This window comes from Oncorhynchus mykiss, chromosome 12 (assembly GCF_013265735.2).
Source record: "Oncorhynchus mykiss isolate Arlee chromosome 12, USDA_OmykA_1.1, whole genome shotgun sequence".
In the NCBI taxonomy this organism is placed as follows: domain Eukaryota; kingdom Metazoa; phylum Chordata; class Actinopteri; order Salmoniformes; family Salmonidae; genus Oncorhynchus; species Oncorhynchus mykiss.
In genome coordinates, this window is record NC_048576.1 from 83810724 (window position 1) to 83831080 (window position 20357).

A 20357-nucleotide genomic window follows, 5' to 3' on the forward strand; every position below is an offset into this window, starting at 1 on the left:
AGGATAGGGAGTCAGAGAGAGAGATAGAACATAAAGAGGGGAAGGGGGGAAGGAGAGAGAGTCAGACAGAGAGATAGAACATAAAGAGGGGAAGGGGGAAGGAGAGGGAGGCAGAGAGAGATATAGAACATAAAGAGGGGAAGGGGGGAAGGAGAGGGAGTCAGAGAGAGAGATAGAACATAAAGAGGGGAAGGGGGAAGGAGAGAGAGTAAGAGAGAGAGATAGAACATGAAGAGGGAAAGGAGAGAGAGTAAGAGAGAGAGATAGAACATAAAGAGGGGAAGGGGGAAGGAGAGAGAGTCAGAGAGAGAGATAGAACATAAAGAGGGGAAGGGGGGAAGGAGAGAGAGTCAGACAGAGAGATAGAACATAAAGAGGGGAAGGGGGGAAGGAGAGAGAGTCAGAGAGAGAGATAGAACATAAAGAGGGGAAGGGGGGAAGGAGAGAGAGTCAGAGAGAGAGATAGAACATAAAGAGGGGAAGGGGGAAGGAGAGAGAGTAAGAGAGAGATAGAACATAAAGAGGGGAAGGGGGGAAGGAGAGAGAGTCAGAGAGAGAGATAGAACATAAAGAGGGGAAGGGGGAAGGAGAGAGAGTAAGAGAGAGAGATAGAACATAAAAAGGGGAAGGGGGGAAGGAGAGAGAGTCAGACAGAGATATAGAACATAAAGAGGGGAAGGGGGGAAGGAGAGAGAGTCAGAGAGAGAGATAGAACATAAAGAGGGGAAGGGGGGAAGGAGAGAGAGTCAGAGAGAGAGATAGAACATAAAGAGGGGAAGGGGGGAAGGAGAGAGAGTAAGAGAGAGAGATAGAACATAAAGAGGGGAAGGGGGAAGGAGAGGGAGTCAGAGAGAGAGATAGAACATAAAGAGGGGAAGGGGGAAGGAGAGAGAGTAAGAGAGAGAGATAGAACATAAAGAGGGGAAGGGGGAAGGAGAGAGAGTCGGAGAGAGATATAGAACATAAAGTGGGGAAGGGGGGAAGGAGAGAGAGTAAGAGAGAGAGATAGAACATAAAGAGGGGAAGGGAGAAGGAGAGAGAGTCGGAGAGAGAGATAGAACATAAAGAGGGGAAGGGGGAAGGAGAGAGAGTAAGAGAGAGAGATAGAACATAAAGAGGGGAAGGGGGAAGGTGAGAGAGTCAGACAGAGAGATAGAACATAAAGAGGGGAAGGGGGAAGGAGAGGGAGTCAGAGAGAGAGATAGAACATAAAGAGGGGAAGGGGGGAAGGAGAGGGAGTCAGAGAGAGAGATAGAACATAAAGAGGGGAAGGGGGAAGGAGAGAGAGTCAGAGAGAGAGAGATAGAACATAAAGAGGGGAAGAGGGGAAGGAGAGAGAGTCAGAGAGAGAGACAGAACATAAAGAGGGGAAGGGGTGAAGGAGAGAGAGTCAGAGAGAGAGATAGAACATAAAGAGGGGAAGGGGGAAGGAGAGAAAGAGAGAGAGATAGAACATAAAGAGGGGAAGGGGGAAGGAGAGAGAGTAAGAGAGAGAGAGATAGAACATAAAGAGGTAAAGGAGAGGGAAGGGGGGAAGGAGAGAGAGTAAGAGAGAGAGAGATAGAACATAAAGAGGGGAAGGGGGAAGGAGAGAGAGTAAGAGAGAGAGAGATAGAACATAAAGAGGTAAAGGAGAGGGAAGGGGGGAAGGAGAGAGAGTAAGAGAGAGAGAGAGATAGAACATAAAGAGGGGAAGGGGGAAGGAGAGAGGGTAAGAGAGAGAGATAGAACATAAAGAGGTAAAGGAGAGGGAAGGGGGGAAGGAGAGAGAGTAAGAGAGAGAGAGATAGAACATAAAGAGGTAAAGGAGAGGGAAGGGGGGAAGGAGAGAGAGTAAGAGAGAGAGAGATAGAACATAAAGAGGGGAAGGGAGAAGGAGAGAGAAAAGAGAAAGAGGAAAAGGAGGAATAGTAAAGAGAGAAGACAGAAATAGTGAGAGAGGACAGGGGGAATGATAAGGGGGAAAGGAGGAAGGGGAGAGAGGCAGAGTGACAGAGGGAGAGAGAGAGAGAGTTAGTGAAGGTTAGAATGATGGTAAGAACCGTTTCATTTTGACTGGTGGGAAAGAGGGGAGATTTAATGTGGAGGGCAATGGAACATTCATCCCTCAAGCATTCACAGATCTCCTATTATTCCATATGAATTTTTCATTTGCGTTTGTTTCAATCATTCTAATCTGGATCCCACTGCAGAGCCGAGCGCTGACAGAAAACAGAGAAGGGGGAGAGGGAGGGATGGGTGAAGGACTGGAGGGAGGGATGGGTGGAGGACTGGAGGGAGGGAGAGGGGGAGGAGGAGGGCGGCTTGAAGCGGGAGATGAGATGAGAGAAGGGTATAAGATGGTGGAGAGACGGAGCAAGGGAGAAAGAGAGAGAGAGAGAGAGCTGAGATTGCTCTGTCAGGCTGTGGGTGATAGTCATCTACACGCCTCTCCAGCTATTCTATTAGGAGTGTTGTTAGGAAACCATCAAGGAAGAAATGGTCTCAGCGCTTTTATTAATCTGATTGGCCTGTTATTATGAAACAATAACTTGGTCAACTGCATGCAGATTACTTTGGACTCGCATGAAAATGCAAATGGAAACATTGACTGAGAGATCCCTGAGCCCATAACTCAGGTCATGAAGTGAACGGGAGATCACTGAGCCCATAACTCAGGTCATGAAGTGAACGGGAGCGCTGTAGGGTTTGACTGTGATGTGATGACCGTGATAAGGTTACTGACCATTGCGGCTGTACTGTTTGATGGTGGAGGCGGAGAGCTGGATGGTGCTGTCGCTCACGTAGTTCTGAGGAAAGGACAGGTCCTGAAGGTCCATCTCTGTGTTCAACACGTGCACCTCCAGATCTAAGATACACACACAGGCGTGTGGGAACAAAAGGTTAGAGTTTTTCCAGGATATTTAGCATGCCCTGCTCTTCAACCTATCCTCCTACTGGAATTACTAATGCTACTAATTACAATTACTAATCACACACATGCATGTACCCCACTGCTTCCATTTCCCCCTATTTCTTACCGATATTGGGGGCCCGGTCGGTGAAGCGGTTGCCGTACATGTTGTTGGCCAATAGGAAGGCTCCTTTCTCCAGGACGTCCAATAGCATGGTGGCGGTGTGGGCCTGCTCCGTAGTGTTCATGTCCTGCCACGACTCCAGAGCCTCTGTACGCAGCAGGTTGTCCACTGTCTGCACTACCGCCTGGCAACCGAGAGGGGGCGCTAAGGTTCACACTGCTGTATTACACTGCATTACATTACACATGCTACTGCTGTACATTACATTACACATGCTACTGATGTACATTACATTACACATGCTACTGCTGTACATGACATTTTCTGCTGCTCTACTCTTATAGTAGACGTTTGACCTGTTATCCAATTTATAACAGAGGCCTGTATGTTTGATTCACCATGTCATTCTCTTATACTATACAGGCCTGTATGTTTGATTTATCTTGTGATTCTCTTGTACTATATAGACCTGTATGTTTGATTCATCATGTGATTCTCTTGTACTATACAGGCCTGTATGTTTGATTCATCATGTTTATTCTCTTATACTATACAGGCCTGTATGTTTGATTCATCGTGTGATTCTCTTGTACTATACAGGCCTGTATGACACGCACAGGGTCAATTGAGTATTCTTCATTGTACAGTGGAAGGGAGAGAATTACAGTTGCACTTCTATGCTCTTCACACAATCACCATACATTTCCCCTTCCCCTTACCATACATTTCCCCTTCCCCATACATCACCATATATTTCCCCTTCCCCTTACCATACATCACCATACATTTCCCCGTACCATACATCACCATACATTTCCCCTTACCATACATCACCATACATTTCCCCTTCCCCTTACCATACATTTCCCCTTCCCCTTACCATACATCACCATACATTTCCCCTTCCCCGTACTATACATCACCATACATTTCCCCTTACCATACATCACCATACATTTCCCCTTCCCCGCACCATACATCACCATATAGTTCCCCTTCCCCTTACCATACATCACCATACATTTCCCCTTCCCCGTACTATACATCACCATACATTTCCCCGTACCATACATCACCATACATTTCCCCTTCCCCGTACTATACATCACCATACATTTCCCCTTACCATACATCACCATACATTTCCCCTTCCCCGCACCATACATAACCATACATTTCCCCTTCCCCGTACCATACATCACCATACATTTCCCCTTCCCCGTACTATACATCACCATACATTTCCCCTTACCATACATCACCATACATTTCCCCTTCCCCGCACCATACATTTCCCCTTCCCCTTACCATACATCACCATACATTTCCCCGTACCATACATCACCATACATTTCCCCTTACCATACATCACCATACATTTCCCCTTCCCCATACCATACATCATCATACATTTCCCCTTACCATACATCACCATACATTTCCCCTTCCCCTTACCATACATCACCATACATTTCCCCGTACCATACATCACCATACATTTCCCCTTCCCCGTACCATACATCACCATACATTTCCCCTTCCCCTTACCATACATCACCATACATTTCCCCTTCCCCGTACCATACATCACCATACATTTCCCCTTCCCCGTACCATACATTTCCCCTTCCCCTTACCATACATCACCATACATTTCCCCTTCCCCGTACCATACATCACCATACATTTCCCCTTCCCATACATCACCATACATTTCCCCTTCCCATACATCACCATACATTTCCCCTTACCATACATCACCATACATTTCCCCTTCCCCTTACCATACATCACCATACATTTCCCCTTACCATACATCACCATACATTTCCCCGTACCATACATCACCATACATTTCCCCGTACCATACATCACCATACATTTCCCCTTCCCCGTACCATACATCACCATACATTCCCCCTTCCCCTTACCATACATCACCATACATGTCCCCTCCCCGTACCATACATCACCATACATTTCCCCTTCCCCGTACCATACATCACCATACATTTCTCCGTACCATACAACACCATACATCACCATACATTTCCCCTTCCCCTTACCATACATCACCATACATTTCCCCTTCCCTGTACCATACATCACCATACATTTCCCCCTACCATACATCACCATACATTTCCCCTTCCCCGTACCATACATACCATACATTTCCCCTTACCATACATCACCATACATTTCCCCTTCCACGTACCATATATCACCATACATTTCCCCGTACCATACATCACCATACATTTCCCCTTCCCCGTACCATACATCACCATATATTTCCCCGTACCATACATCACCATACATTTCTCCTTCCCCGTACCATACATCACCATACATTTCCCCTTACCATACATCACCATACATTTCCCCTTCCCCGTACCATACATCACCATACATTTCCCCGTACCATACATCACCATACATTTCCCCTTACCATACATCACCATACATTTCCCCTTCCCCGTACCATACATCACCATATATTTCCCCGTACCATACATCACCATACATTTTCCCTTCCCCGTACCATACATCACCATACATTTCCCCTTACCATACATCACCATACATTTTCCCTTCCCCGTACCATACATCACCATACATTTTCCCTTCCCCGTACCATACATCACCATACATTTCCCCGTACCATACATCACCATACATTTTCCCTTCCCCGTACCATACATCACCATATATTTCCCCTTCCCCGTACCATACATCACCATACATTTCCCCGTACCATACATCACCATACATTTCCCCTTCCCCGTACCATACATCACCATACATTTCCCCGTACCATACATCACCATACATTTCCCTTCCCCGTACCATACATCACCATACATTTCCCCTTCCCCGTACCATACATCACCATATATTTCCCCGTACCATACATCACCATACATTTTCCCTTCCCCGTACCATACATCACCATACATTTCCCCTTCCCCGTACCATACATCACCATACATTTTCCCTTCCCCGTACCATACATCACCATACATTTCCCCTTACACTAAACCTATTAAAACCATTCTAATTATTTATATTTACCATATACTGTATTACATGTGTGTTGCTTCATAAGTTACAGTACAACCAATGCTAAACAAGGGTGCTCTAGTGACACACCACAACACAGCAGACTTTGAATAGATCGTACACCCCTGCAGATTTCTATGTATTTTGTTCTAATGCACAACAGACAGGTTAAGGAACACATATGCTGCAGGATGACAGAAATCATTCATATGTAGAGTTACATCCTACATGCTATGATATCACACACAGGATCATTTCATACTATCAAATGACCCCTTACACATAGCCAGAGATATCATACTGTACTGAACAGTACACAGCCAAGGCTCATATAGCAACGTACAGTGCCTTGCGAAAGTATTCGGCCCCCTTGAACTTTGCGACCTTTTGCCACATTTCAGGCTTCAAACATAAAGATATAAAACTGTATTTTTTTGTGAAGAATCAACAAGTGGGACACAATCATGAAGTGGAAGGACATTTATTGGATATTTCAAACTTTTTTAACAAATCAAAAACTGAAAAATTGGGCGTGCAAAATTATTCAGCCCCTCTCTTCAGAAGTTCAGTGAGGATCTCTGAATGATCCAATGTTGACCTAAATGACTAATGATGATAAATACAATCCACCTGTGTGTAATCAAGTCTCCGTATAAATGCACCTGCACTGTGATAGTCTCAGAGGTCCGTTAAAAGCACAGAGAGCATCATGAAGAACAAGGAACACACCAGGCAGGTCCGAGATACTGTTGTGAAGAAGTTTAAAGCCGGATTTGGATACAAAAAGATGTCCCAAGCTTTAAACATCCCAAGGAGCACTGTGCAAGCGATAATATTGAAATGGAAGGAGTATCAGACCACTGCAAATCTACCAAGACCTGGCCGTCCCTCTAAACTTTCAGCTCATACAAATACAAGGAGAAGACTGATCAGAGATGCAGCCAAGAGGCCCATGATCACTCTGGATGAACTGCAGAGATCTACAGCTGAGGTGGGAGACTCTGTCCATAGGACAACAATCAGTCGTATATTGCACAAATCTGGCCTTTATGGAAGAGTGGCAAGAAGAAAGCCATTTCTTAAAGATATCCATAAAAAGTGTCTTTTAAAGTTTGCCACAAGCCACCTGGGAGACACACCAAACATGTGGAAGAAGGTGCTCTGGTCAGATCAAACCAAAATTGAACTTTTTGGCAACAATGCAAAACGTTATGTTTGGCGTAAAAGCAACACAGCTGAACACACCATCCCCACTGTCAAACATGGTGGTGGCAGCATCATGGTTTGGGCCTGCTTTTCTTCAGCAGGGACAGGGAAGATGGTTAAAATTGATGGGAAGATGGATGGAGCCAAATACAGGACCATTCTGGAAGAAAACCTGATGGAGTCTGCAAAAGACCTGAGACTGGGACGGAGATTTGTCTTCCAACAAGACAATGATCCAAAACATAAAGCAAAATCTACAATGGAATGGTTCAAAAATAAACATATCCAGGTGTTAGAATGGCCAAGTCAAAGTCCAGACCTGAATCCAATCGAGAATCTGTGGAAAGAACTGAAAACTGCTGTTCACAAATGCTCTCCATCCAACCTCACTGAGCTCGAGCTGTTTTGCAAGGAGGAATGGGAAAAAATTTCAGTCTCTCGATGTGCAAAACTGATAGAGACATACCCCAAGCGACTTACAGCTGTAATCGCAGCAAAAGGTGGCGCTACAAAGTATTAACTTAAGGGGGCTGAATAATTTTGCACGCCCAATTTTTCAGTTTTTGATTTGTTAAAAAAGTTTGAAATATCCAATAAATGTCGTTCCACTTCATGATTGTGTTCCACTTGTTGTTGATTCTTCACAAAAAATACAGTTTTATATCTATATGTTTGAAGCCTGAAATGTGGCAAAAGGTCGCAAAGTTCAAGGGGGCCGAATACTTTCGCAAGGCACTGTATATCACTATAGTAACATTACAGTGAAACCTAGCTGCGTTATGTCACTGAAACATTATTACTGCTTCTATTACTCCGCCCACATTTCAGAGAGATACTATGAACATGAGGAAAAACTACAAAGAAAGCAGCAGCCTGAGGAAATATTACAGACACATTTCAGGCATCCAGAGAGATATCAGCCATACAGCGCACACACACACACACACACACACACACACACACACACACACACACACACACACACACACACACACACACACACACACACACACACACACACCGCTGCACCACACTCCACCTGAAACTAGAATGATTCTGAACACATTACATGATATATCTCAGCCTAAAGGAATCCTATACAGTACACACATACGTCTACTACAGGCTAGGGGTTATCTTTCCCACATTATTCTCAGTAGTCAGTACACTGGTAGGCTAGAAGATATTGTCAATTTAAAGTGTGGGGATTAAAGGGGAAGGTTACCTGGATGTAAGCCCGACAGGTCCTCTCTCTCTTCTGGAGCTGAGAGGAGGGAGGACAATAGTGTTACAGTACACTTCTATAGGGTACTGTAACACCAAAACAATGGCAAACTGCAAGTCTAGAGGGATGTTACACACTATGGGTCTGTTAGCGTGCATTTTTAAACACCCAGTTCAGTTTGTCTGTGAGTGTGTGTGAATGTGTCTATGTGTGAGTGTGTGTGTTTGTGTGTGTGTGTGTGTGTGTGTGTGGTGTGTGTTTGTACGTGTGTGTCTTCTACCTTGTTGTAGTTGCGTGCGGCTGACTCCTTGTTGCCGGGCCGCAGGGCCTGAAGCTGGGCATCCAGTATGTCCAGCAGCTGTTCCATCAGACGCACTGACGAGCTGACATCACCAGCGTGGATCCGCCCCCGTGTGTGGTTCACCAACTCCCCAGCTATGTTGGCAGCATTCTCACCACTCTTTATCTACACAGAGACACACATTTCCACCACTGGGTACTACACAGAGGAGTGTGTGTTGGGGGTTGCTGATGGTTGAGAGTGGTAAGTTGAGGGTGCGGAGTAGACTCACGTTTTTTTTATAAAAATACACTTTAAATATACTCAATAAATTAGTTGTAACTCAATTATCTTTTAATATACTTTAAATATACTCAATAAAAATAGTATTTCCATCATATTGACATTAATGGCCTTCCATAGGGTGAATGACTAACTATAGATAGTGGAGGATGAAGAGTGGATGCATTTGAATATGGGTCTAGTTGAAATGAGTCATTCTAATGAGTGAAAACCTTGGTGATATGGTGGTGATGGGTTTTAATCAGGAGAGCCTTGGAGACATGCTAATGGCAGTGTGCATATGGACACAGACACCCAGGGCCAGAGGCAGGGCCAGAGGCCCCCAACAGAGGGACTAATAGAGGTGGAGGTCTTACCTTCTGGGCTACCTGGTTGACCCAGGGAGAGGTGCAGTTACTGAGGTCAGGGCCCCGAGGGTTCCACATGACCGGAGCCGCCAAGCACTGGAACGAGGCGATGCCTGGGAGGGCCAGGGAGGAAGGGAGAAAGGGATGGAGGGAGGAAGAGAGGGATGGAGAGATAATAAGCATTAGGTATTGGGCAATTATAGAGAAATGGATTTTAAAGAGAAAAGGAACAGGGCAAAGAGTACGACAGATAAAAAAAGAGTAAATGAAATGAACTTTAAATATGCAATACTTTGAGTGGTTCGGCGGAGGAGAGAAAAGAGAGGGAGGAGGGAGGAGGAAGTGTGTGAGAGAAAATGGGGCAGAAGTGGAAAGGTTAAATAATGGAGGGTAGGACAGAAAGAGAAAGAACGATGAGGGAGGGGTAGGCTTTCAAATGAGTTGGCTATAAGAACATGGCTTTAAAGGAACACAAATTCACACAAACGTGCGCTACACACACACACAGCCCCCCCCCCCCCCCACACATACCGCTCCACTCACATGCACAGCAAAGACAGCGCCATCAGGCATCGTCTCTCATCTGCAAGAATAACACCTCAAGGGAGGGACCTCCCGCCACCCCTCGTTTTCAGCTAAGTTTTCAGTTTAGTTAGGAGAGTTCAGAGAGAGGACAACACACTGGGATCAACCAAGGAAGGGTCTTTCCACTGCTGCTACACAAACAGCTCCATACAGGGAACAACAGAAGAGAGGGGAGAAGAGAAGGAGAGAGGGAGAAGAGAAGGAGACAGAAGAAGGGAGAAGAGAGAGGGGAGAAGAGAGAAAGAGGGAGAAAGGGAGACAGAAGAAGGGAGAAGACAGAGAGACAACACAGCAGTGGAGGAATCAGAGCAGAAGTACCCCCCCCCCCCCGCTCTCCTCCATCTAGCGCAGATTGGGTTTGAAATCTCTGCCAAGACATGGCAATTAAGCCAGCTGCTAATTTAGCGTTACTGTTGTTGTCAGAGAGAGAGAGAGAGAAAGAGAGAGAGAGCGAGAGAGAGAGAGAGAGAGAGAGAGAGAGAAAGAAAGAACACAGAAAAGCAAGAAGAGATGGAGGGGGGAGTGGTGGTAGAAGATATTCTATTATTTTCTGGAACTCGAGAGGGATATTTGATGCTTGCATGTTTGAAGTTATAGAAGCTAGCATGAAGGAAGGTCTATCCTGTTTTGTTCAGTCTTTCATTTCATTATTCCCCACTTTCACTTGGCTATCCCTGTTTCGCTGTGAGACGACTCTTTCATTTGGAGAGGAGAGAAGGACGGGCTTTCATGTAGAGGGAATCCTCTGGGACCCAGCCTGCTGCTGAGACTAACAGTGGGACAGGAGAGGAGAGGGGGAGACAACACAGCCAGCCAGGGAAAAACAAGAGCTGCAGCACAAACACACTGAAACAGTGACACACACACACACACACACACACACACACACACACACACACACACACACACACACACACACTGAAACAGAGACACACATTGGAAAACACACACACACAGACTGAAACAGAGACACACTGGAAAACACACACGTGCACGCACACACACAGAAATACTCACAAATGAAGAAGAAAACACAAGCACATGTATGTATATTCACAAGTGTACTTGAGCACCTACAAAAAACTAACAAAAACCACAGACACACATGCACGCACAACCACACACGACACCTCAAATAACCACACACTCATACATACAGGAAACACGGTAATAGTCAGTCCCCACCTAGTGATCCTTTAGGACAGGGGCGGTCCACAGTCTCTCCTCTCTGGGTGGAGGGCCACTGCACCCCTCTGGCCACTCTGGACTCACACACCTGGGGCTCCGGGCCCTGGACGGGTGGGCGGGGAGGCCGCCTGGTGACTGGTACGGTGGCTGTGATTGGCCGCAGGTCAGGGCCCTTGTTGATAGCACCAATGGGGTGAGAGGTGGGGGCCAGGGGGCGGGTGGTAGCAGGGCTAGAACTGGAGGTGAAAGGTCGGGCTGGAGTGGTGCTGGTCACCTGAGTGGTCGTCAGAGGGCCTGAAGAGAGAGAGACGGGGGGGGGGGGGGGGGTGATTTAGTTTAGTTTAAAACACATAATAAAGCACATGTATAAATAAAATCACTGAGGATGACAAAATAAAGTCAAAATAAAGTCAAAATAAAGTCAAAATAAAGTCAAGATAGATATAGTCAAGATATAAATAGGGAAAGCGAAAGTGAGAGACAAAAACAGGGAAATAAAAGAAAAGAGATATAATGAAAGTGGTGAGAGGGGAATAGACCAAGACAAAACCAGAGCATGAATAAAAGAGAGAAAGGCATGTAAATGTTACATCTCTCAGAAGTTGAGTTCAAAAGTTCTCTGGATAATAATTACGGCAATAATTACAACTAATTTAATATATCTATATATTACTCTTTCAGTGTTCCTATCACTAACCTTGGAGAGGGGAGGGGGCGTGCACGGCAAGAAAGGAAGAAGAAAGGAGGATGTCAATTATTGATCAAATGTATATGACAGAAGTCACTACCGACATTAACAACCAACTGTAATGCATCCATAGAAGTAACACATCCCAACTACAAAATCTCAACTGATCAAACACCCAGTCTCCTCTAACAACACTGGGACAAGACTGTCTGTCTGCCTCTGTCTCTCTCTCTCTCTCTCTCCCTCCCTCTCAGGGCCAAATACTAACTCCAGATAGGCCTGCATCGCTAAAATATTCACCCAAAACACAATGGATAATTAATCTGAAAAAGCAAGGTACGTACAAGAGGGCGAACAGGTGGTGATTTGCATTTGTGCAAATATCCGACTACAACTGACATCAATGGACAAATTATACCAGAAATAAAGGTCCACTGTACACACACATCTCAGGACTCTGCGTTGACTCACCAGTGGTGGGGTCCGGTGGTCCGAACTCCAGCGGGTATCTCAGAACATTATAGTTGTTCCAGATGTAGAGCTGGTTGTCTCTGGGGTTATAGTCCACAGAGGAGACGTACTGGTAGGGGTTAGGGAAGGGGATGTGGACGGGCTCCTCCCGGGCACGGTTCGTGTTGTAGGCGTAAAGGATCAGATCCCCGCCGGCCTCGCTGTCGTCGTCCTGATAGACACTGCGCACGGCGTAGAGCACGCCGCACGCCATGAAGGCGTTGGACGCCAGCCTCTTGTCGAAGCTGGTCTCCCAGGTGCCCTCGAAGCGCAGGGTGTACGGGTTCACCTGGGAGGAGGGGGGGGGATGGGTGATGGTAACCATAAATATATCTCAAACTACAGAAGAAACTACAGAATATCACCCATTCTTAAACGCTCAATCCTGGTGTTACGGTGATAAACACAAGAAAGTGTATTTATGAAATAAATAAATAAACCATTAGGCCTATTTTAGTTGAGCTTAGAAATGTCCAGTCCAACTCCATCCCCCTGTTACACTCCTCTTACACTCTTCTATTCCCTCCATCATCCTGTTACACTCCTCTTCACACTCTTCTATTCCCTCCATCATCCTGTTACACTCCTCTCTCTTCTATTCCCTCCATCATCCTGTTACACTCCTCTTCACACTCTTCTATTCCCTCCATCATCCTGTTACACTTCTCTTCACACTTCTATTCCCTCCATCATCCTGTTACACTCCTCTTCACACTCTTCTATTCCCTCCATCATCCTGTTACACTTCTCTTCACACACTTCTATTCCCTCCATCATCCTGTTACACTTCTCTTCACACTCTTCTATTCCCTCCATCATCCTGTTACACTCCTCTCTCTTCTATTCCCTCCATTATCCTGTTACACTCCTCTTCACACTCTTCTATTCCCTCCATCCTCCTCTCCTCCACCCACCTGGCTGACCACCAGTCGTCCGTTGTTGGACTCTGTGGCGTAGATGACCCACAGCCCGTTCTCGTCCACCGCCAGGTCGATATCGCTCTTCCCACCCCAGCGGTAGGGCGATGTGTCGTGGTAGTTGGCGTTGGCGATAATGGCCTCGCCGCTCTTGATGCGTGTGCGCAGGTCATACTTGACCATGTTGCGTGTGCGCTCCTTATTGTAGAACACGGCGCCATCGTATACCACGAAGCCTGTGCCATCAACACGGTTCGGCAACCTATAGGAGGGGAAGAAGTGGGTGGTCAGAATATGACAGGAAAATCAATAACCCATGAGCTTTTGGGCGATGACCTGCTCATAAGCACATGTCCAAAGAGACCAACAGTATGATCACATACATTAGAACAGTGGTTCTCATACTTCTCCATCCCATGGAGCACAAGAAAAAACATGTATTTCACTAAATTAATTGGACTTCACACTGACCCCTGAGGTGCCCCACCAGTGGTCTACAGATCACCACAGGACCCCATGGAACCCACACTGCCATTCACCATCCATCTACAGCAGTATTCAAATAAATCAATGCAGAGGCAGAGGGATTATTTGATGTGAACTGGCGGGGGGGCAGAGGCGGTGCTCACTTGTAGGTGGTGGTGGCGCGGTTCTGTCTGAAGTCCTCCCAGGAGGCGTACTCATACAGCATGTCGGTGCGGTAGGGAGTCCAAGGCATGACATAGAGCCGGTCACCTGACTGCAGGGGGTCCTTACACCACGCCCCCGACTGATGCTCTGCCTCCTGCAGCGAGCTGGCCGCCTGTACACGCAGCAGTGTGCCCGGACACACAAAGACTGGAGGAGAGTGGAAAGAGAGAGAGATGGGGAGGGAGAGGGTGAGAGAGCGAGAGGGAGGGAGGGCGGGAGGGAGTGAGAGCGAGCGAGAGAGAGAGAGAGAAAGGGAGAAAGAAAGAGAGAGAGCGAGCGATAGAGAGAGAAAGGGAGCGAGAGAGTGAGAGCGAGAGAGAAAGGGAGAAAGAGAGAGAGAGAGAGAAAGGGAGAAAGAGAGAGAGAGAGATGGAGAGTGTCAGAGATGGAGTGAAGGGATATAAAAGGAGCAATGTAAGATAAAGGAGTATATTAAGGAGATGATGAGGGGGAAACGGAAAGAGAGAGGAGATGAGGAGTGGAGACAAAGAAAGGGGTAGAAGATGGGATGAGAGCATAGTGGGGAAAGAGACGGAGAGATGTTCAAGATAACAAGTTTGAGATTTGAGGAGAGGGAGACAGAAAACAAAAGAAGAATGGGGGAGAGAGAGACAGAGAGAGACAGCGAGGGGAATGAGGTGAGATACATTATCAGATCAAAAATGAAGGAATACAAAAAGCTAATTTGCTAAATATCAGAATTGAGGCCTAAGAGCTGCCTGTAGTGTTCTGATAAATGGTAGATTCCTAGCTGCTGCTGCCCAGATAGTATTTCATCTGATTCATCTTGGCCTACTTAACGTTTTATTGTGCATGTATATTGTACGAAGCTCAGTATTCCTGCTCTGTGGTAGGAAATAACAGTATGAGTTTTAGAGTGTTGTATCAGTACAGGTGGTTGGATCTCAGTCAAGAGTAATGCCATGAAGTCTGGGGTAGAAAATAAGAGTCTGGCCAGGGTCCCCTTCTTCTGTTGTTGCAATCCACACACACACACACACACACACACACACACACACACACACACACACACACACACACACACACACACACACACACACACACACACACACACACACACACACACACACATACACACACACACACACACACACACACACACATGCACACACACACCCACACACACATTCTGCCTCCTACCCTCCTTCCTGTGTCTCATAGCTCTCTCCTGGAGGTCACCCACTGGGGACTGCTGTAAATTGGCTGGCTGACGCACTTTCTCTCTCAGCCAGATAGTGTCTGACCTGGGACCAGAGGACTGTCAGGTGGGGCGGGAGGGGAACCGGGCGGAGGAGGGCGGGGAGGAGAGGTATCTATGGAAAAAAGCTGCTGGCATCAACAGCACGGTCACACAGTGACATCACAGGAGACTCTGTGAGGACGTGAGAGCAACGGAGACACTCCAGGGACACTACAGGGACACTACAGAGATACTACAGGGACATTTACATAGATACTACAGGGACACTACAGGGACAGTACAGGGACACTGCAGGTACAGTATAGGGACAGTACAGGTACAGAATGAAAGAGCTGAACAGAGGACTCGCCCTCTTCTCTGGATACTCAGTTATGTATGTGTCCTGGCCCCAGCAGCCCAGCCAGTCAGTGTGTTGAGAACAGAGGACAGGGAACTCACACTGGTCACGTTATGACTGAACGGAGCCGTGGTCTAACTGGTCCCTACAGGGGCGTTTAGACACAGTCAACACACACACACACATGCACATACACAAACGTTGCTGCCAGATTTACTAGGATGGAACTAAGCCTAGGATGCTACATCCTTGGACATGCTGGATACCGTAGGAGATGGCAGCATTCCTGAGAAAGGACCGTCTAGGGAAAATGTATCTTATTCCTTTACGTGCCTCTCTTTTTATGGTTTGAGGAAATGTTTGCTGGTCACAATAGTAGTATCAATATATTATGCCTCTCTCTCTCCCCACGGGGCACACACTGGTTGAATCAACGTTGTTTCCAGGTCATATCAATGCAATTACATTGAACCAATGTAGAATAGATGCTGAATTGGCGTCTCTGCCCAGTGGGAAGTTTTAGTCTCTCAGAAGTGTGTGGCTGTGTGCTGTGCCTCAGTGATGATACTGTTGTTGTGTCTGAGGGGACTCAGCAGGGATGAATATCTTACGTCAAAACATGACTCAAATCAAGCCTGGGCGTAAACAAACACACATTGAATAGAGGGGCTTTACAAAGGGACTGTCATGCTCCATTGTTAAAACAAGCAGCCGAGGAGCTACAGTGGTTGATCTAAGAATGGTTTCCAGCAGCAGGGGTGTTCTAGCATGCTGGGGAGCCCCATAGTTATTAGAGTTATTAACGTAGGCAGTGGCACCCCCGTAGAGTTGAAAATATCTACATTGGTACAGCCCACTGGTTTTGGGGAACCCTCAAGGGTCAATGTGTAATTTGAATGTCGTCCTCATTTACAGTGACTTTGTCAGGTATTCTTCCTTCATCTCTATTTTATAACACTTCCAGCAATCCTATATAATATACAAGAAAAGTAGCTCAGGGATAAATGGCTGAATTCTACGAACAAAGCTGTGACGAGGATGAAACAAACAAACAACAGCATCAAATTAAAGAGGAGTAGAGACATAAAGAACAGAACAAGCTGCTGTATAGCTGACCCATAAACAGAACATCCTCCTGCCTCAAGGTAGAGGACAGACCAACACAGCCGTGCTACTGTCCCGTCTCTAGTCACGCACACAACAACACAGGACACACAGACGGACAAGCAGACAAGGTAGGATAAAGGACAGACCAACACAGCCGTGCTACTGTCCCGTCTCTAGTCACGCACACAACAACACAGGACACACAGACGGACAAGCAGACAAGGTAGGATAAAGGACAGACCAACACAGCCGTGCTACTGTCCCGTCTCTAGTCACGCACACAACAACACAGGACACACAGACGGACAAGCAGACAAGGTAGGATAAAGGACAGACCAACACAGCCGTGCTACTGTCCCGTCTCTAGTCACGCACACAACAACACAGGACACACAGACGGACAAGCAGACAAGGTAGGATAAAGGACAGACCAACACAGCCGTGCTACTGTCCCGTCTCTAGTCACGCACACAACAACACAGGACACACAGACGGACAAGCAGACAAGGTAGGATAAAGGACAGACCAACACAGCCGTGCTACTGTCCCGTCTCTAGTCACGCACACAACAACACAGGACACACAGACGGACAAGCAGACAAGGTAGGATAAAGGACAGACCAACACAGCCGTGCTACTGTCCCGTCTCTAGTCACGCACACAACAACACAGGACACACAGACGGACAAGCAGACAAGGTAGGATAAAGGACAGACCAACACAGCCGTGCTACTGTCCCGTCTCTAGTCACGCACACAACAACACAGGACACACAGACGGACAAGCAGACAAGGTAGGATAAAGGACAGACCAACACAGCCGTGCTACTGTCCCGTCTCTAGTCACGCACACAACAACACAGGACACACAGACGGACAAGCAGACAAGGTAGGATAAAGGACAGACCAACACAGCCGTGCTACTGTCCCGTCTCTAGTCACGCACACAACAACACAGGACACACAGACGGACAAGCAGACAAGGTAGGATAAAGGACAGACCAACACAGCCGTGCTACTGTCCCGTCTCTAGTCACGCACACAACAACACAGGACACACAGACGGACAAGCAGACAAGGTAGGATAAAGGACAGACCAACACAGCCGTGCTACTGTCCCGTCTCTAGTCACGCACACAACAACACAGGACACACAGACGGACAAGCAGACAAGGTAGGATAAAGGACAGACCAACACAGCCGTGCTACTGTCCCGTCTCTAGTCACGCACACAACAACACAGGACACACAGACGGACAAGCAGACAAGGTAGGATAAAGGACAGACCAACACAGCCGTGCTACTGTCCCGTCTCTAGTCACGCACACAACAACACAGGACACACAGACGGACAAGCAGACAAGGTAGGATAAAGGACAGACCAACACAGCCGTGCTACTGTCCCGTCTCTAGTCACGCACACAACAACACAGGACACACAGACGGACAAGCAGACAAGGTAGGATAAAGGACAGACCAACACAGCCGTGCTACTGTCCCGTCTCTAGTCACGCACACAACAACACAGGACACACAGACGGACAAGCAGACAAGGTAGGATAAAGGACAGACCAACACAGCCGTGCTACTGTCCCGTCTCTAGTCACGCACACAACAACACAGGACACACAGACGGACAAGCAGACAAGGTAGGATAAAGGACAGACCAACACAGCCGTGCTACTGTCCCGTCTCTAGTCACGCACACAACAACACAGGACACACAGACGGACAAGCAGACAAGGTAGGATAAAGGACAGACCAACACAGCCGTGCTACTGTCCCGTCTCTAGTCACGCACACAACAACACAGGACACACAGTCGAACAAGCAGACAAGGTAGGATAAAGGACAGACCAACACAGCCGTGCTACTGTCCCGTCTCTAGTCACGCACACAACAACACAGGACACACAGTCGGACAAGCAGACAAGGTAGGATAAAGGACAGACCAACACAGCCGTGCTACTGTCCCGTCTCTAGTCACGCACACAACAACACAGGACACACAGACGGACAAGCAGACAAGGTAGGATAAAGGACAGACCAACACAGCCGTGCTACTGTCCCGTCTCTAGTCACGCACACAACAACACAGGACACACAGACGGACAAGCAGACAAGGTAGGATAAAGGACAGACCAACACAGCCGTGCTACTGTCCCGTCTCTAGTCACGCACACAACAACACAGGACACACAGACGGACAAGCAGACAAGGTAGGATAAAGGACAGACCAACACAGCCGTGCTACTGTCCCGTCTCTAGTCACGCACACAACAACACAGGACACACAGACGGACAAGCAGACAAGGTAGGATAAAGGACAGACCAACACAGCCGTGCTACTGTCCCGTCTCTAGTCACGCACACAACAACACAGGACACACAGACGGACAAGCAGACAAGGTAGGATAAAGGACAGACCAACACAGCCGTGCTACTGTCCCGTCTCTAGTCACGCACACAACAACACAGGACACACAGACGGACAAGCAGACAAATGGACGACCTGCATTTACAACCAAAACAACCAACAAGTGTATGGTGGGAGTCTGTATCTGAAAAGAGTCCATGACTACTGTACAGACCAGCCTTGGATTACAGTCCTGGCTAATAAAAACCCAATGGCTGGTGCAGTGCATTGTCAAGGGCCTTTATCCACAATGCTGACTTGTATTCATATTGGGAAAGGAAAGTGGAAACCTAGTCAGCTGTACAACTGAATTGTGTCTTGCACATTTAACCCAACAACTCTGAATCAGAAAGGTGCAGGGGGCTGCCTTAATCGACATCCACATCTTCAGCGTCTGGGAAACAGTGGGTTAACTGCCTTGCTCAGGGGCAGCACAATAGAGTTTTACCTTGTCAGCTCGGGGATTCGATCCAGCACCCTTTCGGTTCCTGGCCCAATTGGGTTCTCTATGTACGGTGAATCACAAGAGGTTTAACAGGTATTTATGGGACAAATCATTGATCCCAGTAATATATTAACAGCACCACTACCCTGAATCGGCTTCACACTATACAGTAGCATAGTCAGCATTACTGTATACCAGGGTATTGCAGTAAAGAGTAAGGGCTAACCATCCTATGTGTTTTGTCCTGTTATTCTCTCTGTCCCTTTACAGTCTGCAGATAGGAACTCTAACATGGCTCTCTGGCTCTGCTTATTCTAATTAGCTGGGTGTTGGGTGGGCTGGCAGGGCCGGGTGTCAGTGGGGCTCATCACTGGACTGGCCTCCCAGGCGGTCACACTGAGCTGGCACTGACACACACAGACCAGAGAAAAGAAAGAGAGAGAGGTTCACTTGCATGCACACACACACACACACACACACACACACACACACACACACAAAGACAAACAGAGGGAGCCGCTCCGCTCCACACCCTGCCTGGGAGGCTTCATTAACTCTGACCTGTTCTTTCAGCCAGCATGCCCTCTTCCTGTTTATTCTCTCTCTGTATGGACAGCCTGACCTCCCAGGCAGCCACACCCTGCTAACACACACTACCACACAGCCCAGTATTATTATGACCAGCACTACATGAATTAGGTATTAGGTATTAGAGATGGATATGAGGTATTAGGGATGGGGTATTAAAGATCGGACTAGGTATTATCATAGTCCGGCCTAGAACAGGTTAGCCTGAGTCATATTGAGCTTCT

General features: G+C 47.2%; 1 protein-coding gene across 2 annotated transcripts in view; it reads right to left on the reverse strand.

Annotated features, from left to right (window-relative positions):
- Positions 1 to 20357, reverse strand: part of adgrl1a (adhesion G protein-coupled receptor L1a) — a 229190-nt gene that overhangs the window by 37463 nt on the left and 171370 nt on the right. For both annotated transcript variants that reach the window (XM_036938851.1, XM_036938852.1), the window contains 9 exons: positions 13959 to 14166; positions 13327 to 13591; positions 12374 to 12701; positions 11212 to 11508; positions 9451 to 9554; positions 8792 to 8977; positions 8512 to 8550; positions 3021 to 3201; positions 2726 to 2848 (listed from right to left, as the gene is read on the reverse strand). In XM_036938851.1, coding sequence (XP_036794746.1) covers positions 2726 to 2848; positions 3021 to 3201; positions 8512 to 8550; positions 8792 to 8977; positions 9451 to 9554; positions 11212 to 11508; positions 12374 to 12701; positions 13327 to 13591; positions 13959 to 14166 — 1731 coding nt within the window. The remainder of the gene's footprint in view (positions 1 to 2725; positions 2849 to 3020; positions 3202 to 8511; positions 8551 to 8791; positions 8978 to 9450; positions 9555 to 11211; positions 11509 to 12373; positions 12702 to 13326; positions 13592 to 13958; positions 14167 to 20357) is intronic.